Source organism: Phoenix dactylifera, chromosome 3 (assembly GCF_009389715.1).
Source record: "Phoenix dactylifera cultivar Barhee BC4 chromosome 3, palm_55x_up_171113_PBpolish2nd_filt_p, whole genome shotgun sequence".
Lineage (NCBI taxonomy): Eukaryota > Viridiplantae > Streptophyta > Magnoliopsida > Arecales > Arecaceae > Phoenix > Phoenix dactylifera.
Window position 1 is genome coordinate 21,639,492 of NC_052394.1, and position 11,541 is coordinate 21,651,032.

The window sequence follows — 11,541 nt, forward strand, 5'->3', positions numbered from 1 at the left end:
CCGGCACCAACCGGTTCGATCCGCACGACAGGGAAGCCAGGAAGACCATATTTCCTTTCTAATTTTTAATTCAAATGAGCGGTCATTAAATAATTTGATTTTATTTTATACATTGGTTCTTTCACACGTCCCATCCCACTGTGGCTTCTCCTCTATCTCCTTTCTGCGTCTCCTCCTCTCTTCTCCTCCGGCCGATGACAGCAGCGGGCGGTGGGGATTCCGCCGGCGACTCCGCTACCTTCTACCGCTACCTCTACCTCTCACCGGCGGCCCTTGAGAACCCTTGTCGATTCCTCTCCGATCACTTCTCTTTCTGCCCATTCCCTTCCAATCTTATCTTTCTTTGTCGTAGATCGAGGTTCACATAGCTTGCGGTTTCTTTTTCTTTTTTTCTCATCGAAGAATTCCCGATCTTTCTTCCGTTCTCGAGTATTCTTGGTTTTTGGTTTTATCTCATTTCTTCCACTCTCGCTTGCTATCCACTAGTGGGATAGAGAAAGAGGGAGCGAAGGGCGGAGAGAATAGAGAGAAGGGAAGAAGGATTGCGAACAACGTGCTTGTTTAAGTGCATTGGATCACCGGTCGTCTCTGTGTGAGTATGAATGTTTGATGTTTTTAATGGATTTCTATTTTGCTGTGGTTCTTGTTTCTTGAATGGGTGAGGGGTAAACCCTGATCGGAAATCGAGAGTTTTGAATGCAGGGGGATTCGAATTGGGTCGTGGTAGAAGGGTTGGTAGCGATTTGAGCGAAAAAAGATGGTGTTGGATCTCAATGTGGCGTCGCCCGGCAAGTCCTATTCTTGCGTGGAGGAGAAGGTCGTCATCGAGGGCTCTGGCGGCGTGCCGATGGAGGAGTCGGGGACCTCGAATTCCTCTGTCCTCAATGCCGAGGCATCAAGCAATGCCGGCGACGATGACTCATGCTCAGCCGAAGCTGCCTTCGGCGGCTTTAAGTTTGGCATCCTCAAGAGGTCGCTGCGGGCACATGGGGAGGAAGAAGTGGAAGAAGAATTGGAGGAGGAAGATGGGGCATCGCGGGAGGCAGGCTTCGTCACGAGGCAGCTCTTCCCTCTGGCGGCGGCGGTTCAGGAAGGCGTTCAGTCTCCGACTGTGGCTTCTTCATCGACACCGGCATTGCCTCATCGGATGGAGCTCCGTTTCCTCCAGGGTAATACGGCTGGCTCGGTGGAGGCCAAGCTATTGCAGCAACAGCAGCAGGTGAAGAAGAGCAGAAGGGGGCCGAGGTCTCGGAGCTCTCAGTACCGGGGAGTCACCTTCTACCGGAGGACGGGAAGATGGGAGTCTCACATATGGTTAGCAACTTCTTACATCAATCCTTGGTTCTATTTCTTGCTTGAAATCTGACAGGATTGTGCTTTTCTTGAGCAGGGATTGTGGCAAACAGGTCTATTTGGGTAAGATCATTTATCCTAGTCTTTTGATTTAATGTTAGGAAAATTTGTTGATGCTTTGTTCCTTGTTTTTCTGTTTCTGTTTGGATTGGAAATTTAGGAGGTTTTGACACTGCTCATGCCGCTGCAAGGTATGTTTTGTTTTCTTTTGTAATTTGCTGATTTTGTGTACCATGTTTTGGTCATTAGCTTTCCTGTAGAGAATATATTGGATTGGGTTTTGCATTGCAGGGCATATGATCGGGCTGCAATCAAGTTTCGTGGGGTTGATGCTGACATCAATTTCAATATCAGTGACTATGAAGAGGATTTGAAACAGGTAATTGCTGATACAGAATATACATGAATTAAAGTAGTTTGTTTGATATCAGTTTTGGTTGGGTAACTCCAATTCATATATTGTGGATGGATGCTTTCCATTTCAGATGAGGAATCTGACAAAAGAAGAATTTGTTCACATACTTCGTCGCCAGAGCACTGGATTCGCTAGGGGGAGCTCAAGGTACCGAGGAGTGACACTTCACAAGTGTGGTCGCTGGGAAGCTCGCATGGGGCAGTTCCTCGGTAAAAAGTACGAGAATCTCTCACTAATGTTCTTTTCAAGTTTATCATGAACTAGGGCAGGCTTTACTCCTCCATTATATATCTAAGTGGTCTTGAGAATCTTCAAAGGTGGGTTCCATTGTTTCTACCTTTTCAGTTAATCACTCTTAAGTTATGTTCCCATTGACAAATTTGGGTTTGTTTTTGCCAAGGGAAGAAATCTGTACCCTTGAAAAAAAGAAAAAAAAACTCAGGAATTCATTGGATATTAAAGAGTGGAGGGATTGAGAAACAAACAAATGATGGTGAAGACGTCTTAATTGAAAACAGGGAATTCAGTGGTTTTTCAAAATAATTGGTGAAATGTTTGTAGAAAGATCATGAATTATTTACAAAAGTTGCTGGAAATTTTCAAGTTTGATTCTTTTTATCAAGTCAGTGCAAACTTAGGATAAGAACTTTTGACATAATATTTTAGAATCATTGTTGATTTAAACGTAAAAGGGTTGGTTGGGAAGTCTACTATCAGGTACGTGACTGGATTAGCAGAAGCCTAGTCATCTCTGTGTTCTCATATTTCCCATGGAATAGGAAACCAGTCTTTACCTGTGCTAACTGAGAACATTGTGTATGCATGCAGGTACATATATCTTGGGCTATTTGACAGCGAAATAGAGGCTGCAAGGTCATACCATGCACAAACTATCTCATTGCTCACAATGCTTTTCTAAATTGAATCTTGAAGTCAGCATGGTTCCCGACCAACACAGTTTTTTTCTTTTAATCAGGGCATATGACAAGGCTGCTATTAAATTTAATGGAAGGGAAGCTGTCACAAATTTTGATCCAAGTACCTATGAAGGAGAGATACATCCTGAGCCCAATAATGAAGGTATTATTCACTAAACAGTAATTTCTCCACATTGCCTACATTGATATCAGGGTATTCTATAACATTTGTATGATTTTGAAGTAATGTTTTGTGTCAACTGATTTTTTGTCTGTTAAAGTTGCTGGTGGAGGCAATGTTGATTTGGACTTGAGGATCTCTCAACCTAATGTCCATAGCCCAAAGAAGGATAATAACTCAATGGTTATGCAACCCAATCACAGTTCCTTTGAAGCTTCAGATGCCAGGAATTCTAGGGTAACAAATCTTTACCTTCAAAACTTTATATGTGCACTTATCTTAACCTTCAGAAATAGTTGTCAGTATTCATCAGGATAGTCCATTATTCTTAATGTGTTTTCCTTAGTATTTTTCTCATCGGTCCTGTTATTTTTTTAGCGTTGTAGCATTAGTTAAAAAGGGGGTCCCGGCCCATGAGGCTCCTGCCACTGCTGGAGGGAGTTCAGATGTATGCAGCCTTATCTATGCTCAGAGAGTCTGTTTCTATATTTTGAACCCGTGACATCCAGTAGAGCAATCTTACTGTTGCAGCAAGGCCTCTTCATAGTCACTTTGCTGGAGCATTAGTTGCAACAATACCTATTAGCCAGCTTTAATTTGCTTAGAGATCTTCCTGAACAAAAAAGTCCTGATTTCTGTTGAATAAACAAAATTTAAATCTGAATTTGGATGTTGAAGATATAGAAATTTTTAAATGGTAAGTTGAGGCGAAACTAAGGAGTAAATTGTAAAATTTGGAAACTCTGGTGGATTAATTTTACAATCACTTGTTTTTAATAGATTTCTGAATTTTTAAATGACATCCAAAAACCAGTGTATGTAGAATCACTTCCTTTTTCTTTTTTTGATGGTTGGGGGGGGGGGGGGGGGGGGGGGGGGGGGGGGGGGGTGGAGATGGGAACTCACAGAAATAATGTGATTTTCCTATGCATTGGAGCACCACCAGAGATCTTTTATATCAATGATTTGTCCAATTCTTCATGACCGATATTGAAAAATTCCTGGAGTCACATTTTTGTGAGTTCTATGCAATATCTTCGAGTGGAATGATTTCTTTTTCTGTTTATGCTGTGAGATGATATGATTGATTTGTCGTGTTGATGATGCTGTGAGACCGATATGATTTGATTTGTTGTATTGATGGGCTACTTTAGTACATCAAAGTTTTATTTAAAATTGGTGATGCTTATAGCCTGGGTGTGTGTGTGTTTTTTTTTCTGCTTTAGGCCAACAACCCAACATTCCATCTGGCTCATCCGCATCATTTGCCAATGGCGCCTGCACATCCTCATGCCTGGACTGGTCTATATCCTGGTTTCTTTACACACACGGAGGTAAATCTCGAGAACTTTTTTCTCATTGCAAATTTCCTCATGCTAGTTGCTGAGATCCACTGTTATCCTACCAGTTGTTTTAATTTTGGTGACTTCTAACGCCCCATCATATCTATTTAGCTTTCATATTGTTTGTTAAAATCCATATCTTTTCTTCACATACTAGGAGGCAGGATTTGCCAAACACCATTGTTCAGTCTTAACGTCTTCATTTGAATTCTGTCATACTTTCTAAATGCTTTTGAGATTGTGTTCCAATATATTTGTGTCATCCGAACATTCGTAGTGGTGTAGTGCTTTATACACCAAGCTACTGTAAAGTAGTTTATACTTTGGCTTATTATTTGCTCTATAATGACTTATGTTGATCAAATTATCTTGAGTGTTAGTTTCTAACTTGGAAAATATCATTTAGGCTAAGGTCGGTCTCAGCAAGCCATGAATATTTTGTTTTCTGATTTGCACCCATGAATCTATACTCAAATCGTTTAATTCAACACTTTTGCCCAAAAAAGAAAGTCTCAGCAAGGCATCAGAATTTGATTTTGTCTCTTCCAAAGTTGCTTCCAGGATATAAGCAGAAACGATGAGAAAATGTGGGGACTTAAAACATATTGCATGGCTGTTCCACCAATATATCATGAACCCCACCTGTTCCCATCAGTCTTCTCTGGTAGTAATCCTGGTTGATTGCCTCAGCATTCCACTTGGATTACAGCTATTTTTTGACTGCTATCGTTTTAAGAGTTGCGTCTATGGTGCAGTTGGTACACCGTTGCTTGCTGAATTAATTTCCATGGCTTGCCGGGTTATTTTCGTTCCGAGGCATATGTGTCTAATTTCCGTGCGTTCTGATTGCTGGCACTTGAATAAATGCAGGGAAGAGCCGCAAAAGGATCCGAGGCGTGCTTTCCTGCTCTCCCCAACCGGGCATGGCTAATGCATGGCGGCCCCGGCCCCGCGTTGCCGTTCTCTTCTGCAGCATCATCAGGATTCTCCACTGCAGCCACCGTCGCAGCTGCCCATCATCTACCACCATCAGCCGCCCATCTCAATTTCCCTCCATCAGCCACTGTCAATCACTATTACATGAGCTGAGTGCATGCATACACTCCGTGTACCGGTAGATAAACTGGGAGTACCGCCAAGAACCAGGGGGAGAAATGCAGTCTTTTAAGGGCAGTAGCCATCTGCAATGAAATAATGCTGGCTGGCGCTTGTTTTCAAGGTTATGTATTAAGCGCACAAACTATCTCATCACGCTGCTTTGTTACATGAATATGGCTTGGCGTTTCGGACTTTTTTGGGGCTCCGGGGTTCCTTCTTCTCTGCTGGACCATTCAGGGCAGGGAATGAATGAATGAATGCTCGTTAACTTTGGATGCAGCCTGTGGCGTCCCTTTTTTTGCCTTCAGTGTACTATGAATTGTGATAGGAACCTATCATGGCATAATGCTGCCCTCTCTGGATTGCTCCTGCCTTCAAAAAAAAGAGCACCCCCTCCTTCCTCTGTCTCGGATGCATTCTTTTCTTGTTCTTTTCTTTCCATCTCTCTCTTTCTTTTTGGTTTCCAGCTGGGATTTGCCCTGTTGAGAAAATGGAGGGCTTATGTGGCTGGAGTTCCTGCTTTTTTATTTTTTATTTATTTATTTTGTTCGGGAACACGTGAATGACTCGATGGACAATTGACTCCCATCCCATCACCTTTGTCCCAGGTCTTTGCAATGGAGTCCGAAGGGGACTCCCACGGTGTGGTCTTTTTGGTTCTTCCTTTGTCGCACTCACACGTGGAATGGGGAACTACGGTCGGATGGGCAGGTGTCGACGGATGATAATTTTTCTCCTCCCTTTCTACGACCACAGGGCGCAGCTCTGCTAACTGGCACGTGTCTGTTGGCTCGGTCCTATCTCTAGGCGGGATAGAAAATTTTATTATTATTATTTTATTTTTGTCAAAGTAAGAAGAAATTGCTATTTTTGATTGGGTTTTGCTACAGTGCTCCCTAGGGTATATGTAGATTATTTTTTTAAAATTTTCTCTGCTGTCCATTGTTCAATGGATGGTGTATGATGTTTCCTAGCACAACCTCCCAATGTGATGAACCTCGATGACTGCTCATGTTCGCTACTCTTGTTTCCTCCTCCACTGCTCGTAATACTATCTACCGCCATGTGTTCTGTGAAATTGAGTTCCAAGAATTCTTGGCCTCCTCCATCTTTACTGTTACTTTCTGGCTCCAACATCGCTTACTCCATGACTCCAACCTCATGGACTATTTGACTTCTCCTGCCTCGCCGAGTCCATGGCTGAGTTTGTCAATGTTCACCAAGCTTTTTGTCAGCCCCACCATTTGCCCTCTCCCTGATTTCTCATGACAAATCGTTGTCGCCGTCCTGATTTCTAAGAAGCAAGTGGTCACGAGACTGGAAAGTATTAACCATTGAGAGAGGTGGATGAGTTAACAGAAAGAAAGATGAAGGCAGGTTCGACAGCCCCTAGCTAATGCTGCATGGGTGTTTCGGTATCCGTACTAATTAAGTCTAGAGCACATGCCAATTACCAGACATCTGAGCATAGAAGATCTCGATAAGATTTGGCAAAGGATTTGGACACTATGAGGCTTTTCTTTCTTTTCATGGTACAATTTGGATACCGTGAATTTGGCCTCCGAGAAGATCCTGGATTCAAATTTTGTGTTTTGCTTTGAAACATAATTTTTAAACTAAAATGAAGATAATATTTTATGATATAAGTGGTTTTATGGGATAATATTATTAATTAACTGTTAGTATCGATTTTTATATCTACAACCATAGTGTGTAATTTTTTTTTTTTTTTTTTTTGACTTAGTGACCCTAGAAGAGACGTGCAATCGTCAGACCGTAAATCACAGCCCTCGATCGAAGCTTCTTTCTTTTGCGACTATAACTATTCATGCTTCTTGTCACATACACGACTTATCGTCCGAACTCAAGGATTTTAATTCAACATTTATTCCAAGATTGAATTGGAAAAAAAAATAATTATTATATTTGTTGCGTTGATAATAACAGCCTCCGAGGGGATCCAATGCAGGAGATGAGGAAGGAAAAAGGCTCCGCGGCTGTCAGGTCCTCCTGGCCCTCCAATCCGCAGCCGGTTTCGCTATGAAATCCTACGGTGCCTAGCCAATCCAGACGTTAGGGGTACATGACTCGTGGAAACGTCGCTGTCTCGGTGTGCCCCACCTTAACAGCTCGGCTTCATTCGAGTGATTTGATAGACTGCGATATATCAACTGACGATTGGGACGTGTCCATCGTTAGCTTGCTAGGTCCGGTGCACTTGTAGCTTCCTTTTTTTTTTTTTTTTCTTTTCTTTTGGTTGAGTTCACGCAAGCACGCTATCAGGTTATTTAATATGCTTGTTGTTTGTGCTTTTACGGGGCTACAGGCTAAAAGAGCTACGGCCGGAGCTGGCCATTTGGACTTTGGTACCCTTTTACGTGTTTTTAATTTTTGGCCAGATTCTCGGCTGTTGTTCCCCTGCGGGTTGAGGAAAACAGCACGATAGAAGATACCGTCAGGGCTCCACCGGAGCATTGGCGACTGATTTGAATCATCGAATTGCCTCCTGGTACGCTGGATTTGGACCGGACAAAGCTCGCTCCCAGAGGCCACATACCAGAGCTTCTAATGGGACTCAATTTGTGGCCTAGAGGTCGCAGGAGGATATCCTCTTAGAAACAAGAGCCATTGTCGCACATTCCGGTCTTCGCTGCATAGACATACTGTTCTGTGTCTATTTTTTCGTCGCATCATGTGGAACTTTGCATGTAATTTTTGTTCGTCCTCCATTTGGTGGTGTCTGAAGTGTCTCTGACATGCACATGCATCCTAAATGTGTCATGCTGCAATCTCTCTTGGATATGATGTCATAAACAAGAGGAAAAGCTTGGTTTACCGAGGGATTCGGAGCCGGGATGATTTAGCACATGGAGAAAGTTAATTATGTGCATGCGGCTCTTCTCTTCCATCGGGGCTTCGCCTAGCTGGTGGCTCAAGTTCGGCTGGTGCCCTCATCTGTTTCAATTCCACTTCACTAAATAATTAAAATTCTTTTACAGTGTATAGATTGTATTGTAGAGTGTTGTGCAGCACTTAATGACTGCCATCAAAAAATGAACGGTCATTAAACAATGCACGTTGTGTATGATATGGTACGTACTTATGGAACGTCTTGTTTGATGGTCTTTCATTTTCTGATGGTGGCCATCAAGAGCTGCACGACATTCTTTAGTGTAGCTCGTGCACTGCAAAGAATTCATGCTCGAGAGATAAATGAGGGAGATGCGTTCACAACTTAGGTAATAGCTATTTTATCAAAGGCAGAGCCAAAGCTTATAGCCATCTTGTAGTAACAGCCAGACAAAAAGTTTCGTTGCATGTGCTGAGTAAATAATTGAAGGCTTCATCAACTCCATCCAAATTTCTTTCCGTTTTGAGGATTTGGACCCCCATCACTAGTATCTACCTACCAAACAAATCGAGCCTGATTTAGGCCCAAATCATGTACTCCTAGCATGGCAGTTATTTATCCTCTCTTTTTTACTCCGAGAAATCAAATTGAAGCTTGAAGCTCAGACAAGATCCATGACTAGGCTTTTGGTGTGAGGCTGTCACTTTTCTTCTTTTATATTCATTCCTCAACATTAAACTATGGTCATTTTCCCCTCAGAGCAATCAAAATTACTTGATAGTGCCAATGAATCTCCCCCCCCCCCCCCCAATTTAATTACTATTAATCAAAACATTAAACATCAACAAAGCTGCCTACCCAAAAAAACTGCCTTTCCAAAGCTCCACAAGAGAGGTCATGACACAAGTGATCAACAATTAATATATTACAGCACTGGTAGGTACAACGATCCATGGAAGCAGTGAGATAATAGTAATAAGAGGAAGTTTACATGCTCTATAGTTCTAAAAAATAAAACAAATTGATCCGTAACCAGGAGGGGCACATTTGCTGAACCAATAAAGGAAAACCACTTTCATTGAAGATAGGCCATCAATCTCTGTTCAACATTTCAATGTCATAGAAACATTAAATATGCAAAAATGATATTTATGGAGTAATATTGGCAATGTCATCATATCGCTGACACAAGTAGTTTTCTGCCTGTAGAAGGGACTGAAGCAAACATTGTGACCAACAAGAATGTGAAGTCAATTTTTTTAAAGCACTTGGCAGAAATTCATGACCATTGTACACGGGTAACGACATCACATGCATCATAATTGCCCAAAATCAGAACCTAAATATCACTTCACATAAAACGGTTCCATGAAATGAAAATTACCAGGCAAAACAATTACAATTTGGAGTGGGTCCTGATCCGCAGCTCATTAAATTTTCACAGGGTCCACCGTTAAATGAAGGTCGATGAGAAAGGTGCCCTTTGTAACTTAGAGAGCAACTTCTCATTGTACTCGGACCCAACACTTCTAGGTGACATTTGGGATCACCAAGGTGATCTTAGATCAATGGTGATCCTTATCCTGAGATAATCTGATCTCCGATGATTTAAGACTACCGCGTTTAGTATGCTATGTTCCAGTGATTAAAGAGTCCCACATATCTATGAGTAACTTGTTTGATATTTCATGAAAATCCAAGATCATTCATCAAATAATGCCAAAATTACCCCTAAAATATTCCATAAAATATATTTATTAATCATATAAAATATATTATAATAAAATATTGATATATTTATTTATATATTAATAATTATATTTTATTAAAATATTTTTATTGATCCTATAAAGTATGTTGATTGTTATTATAGAATTAATACTTTTTTATACTTATAAAATATTATTTTTTAATACTAACAATTATTTTGATAAAAAACAAGGCAAATAGAAATAATATATTAAATATTTTCATTATATAAATATAAAGTATAATAATATATTTCTAATGTAATTTAAAATTATCATTGAATAATAATATGACAACAATATGATTAACAATATATTATATTATAATATATCATAAATATAATATATATAATATTGATATAATATATTAACCGTATATTGATAGGCCAATTTTTTCGCGGGACCGAGGGGTATTTTTGTCCTTAACTTTCAGTCCAAGATCATTGCTCTGGGATGATCTTGGACTCCCAATCTTAAGGACGGGCATCCCATTACTAGATTGGGCGGTGTTTTGAGGGATGGGGATGATTTGGGATCACCACCACAGAATTATTGTGATGTAACCAAACGCGGCGATCTCATCACCTCCACCCATATCACCCTTGATCTTGGGATAATCATCCCATACCAAACGCCCCTTTACAATCCTTTTGCACCAACATAAAGCTTGTCCTCCTTGCAGGTGTACTTCTGGATACCATTTCAAAGACCACTTAAGGTAGAAATCTCCGAGGACTTAAAATCAAATACTGACATTCTTATTTACAAGCTAAGAGTTGATGATGCTCTACATATTGCCAGGCCGGTTTCCAGAGAAAGAGGTTCTGGCAACACTATGTGGTGCCATTTAACTTCTTGGAACCTAAATTATATTCAACATATGACACTTGTAAACACATCAAAATCTGTCCAAAAGGAAGGATAAATTGGTAGGTTCAAGGATTTACGATTGAAGACTGACCTGCACACAAGACAGTTGCAGCAATTTTTTTGTAGAACCAGCACAAACAGCAGAAAGAAGAAGCAGAGAGGACAGGCTGTAAGCAACACCAGGGTAAGAATTTACATGATACAACTTTTAAGAGATTATGAAGACCATTGTATTAAGAATACTTCGTTTCACTAGCAAATCCACTTTATCAGATGCAAGTGCTAAGCTGTAATGGTCACAATAGGCTGTCATTGACCTGCATGCATAAGCATAAACATTAACCCAGATATGGAAAGCCTGCCTATATTGGTGCATGGATCAGCAACTGCCAATGTATGTTTGTGCCTCCATGCAGCAAGTACCTCAGCATTATACCTGCAAAATCAACATGACAAAAAAGATGGTGATTCATTCAGCAGTAAAAAGCCTAGAAGGAGTAAGGTGCATTACTTCCTTAATTACTTCAATCAACCATATTGTTCTCAATCAAATGAATATAGGTACAATTCTGCTAAACAAAAAATTGTTGAATGCCGCTGTACTTTTGTCCTTTATTGTGCAATACAGCACAATAACAAATATGAGATGTAGATAGTGTTACAAAGAACAAAAAATTAGAAAGCCAATGATTCTGTTAGAGAAGAAGCCCATCTCCTTCATCTGCAAATAGTGGTTTTAAACCTAATCACATGTGTGGTTTTCTA

The 11,541-nt window shown here is 40.7% G+C and overlaps 1 protein-coding gene across 1 annotated transcript; it reads left to right on the top strand.

Annotated features, from left to right (window-relative positions):
- The first annotated feature begins 126 nt into the window (after nucleotides 1-126).
- LOC103702850 (APETALA2-like protein 3) lies at nucleotides 127-5,714 on the top strand. Its single transcript, XM_017841761.3, has 11 exons — nucleotides 127-592; nucleotides 703-1,314; nucleotides 1,391-1,416; nucleotides 1,514-1,544; nucleotides 1,645-1,732; nucleotides 1,839-1,984; nucleotides 2,597-2,641; nucleotides 2,745-2,848; nucleotides 2,967-3,103; nucleotides 4,093-4,200; nucleotides 5,080-5,714. The coding sequence occupies exons 2-11, from the start codon at nucleotides 758-760 to the stop codon at nucleotides 5,296-5,298; spliced, it is 1,461 nt and encodes a 486-aa protein (XP_017697250.2). The 5' UTR covers nucleotides 127-592; nucleotides 703-757; the 3' UTR covers nucleotides 5,299-5,714.
- Nucleotides 5,715-11,541: the final 5,827 nt, after the last annotated feature.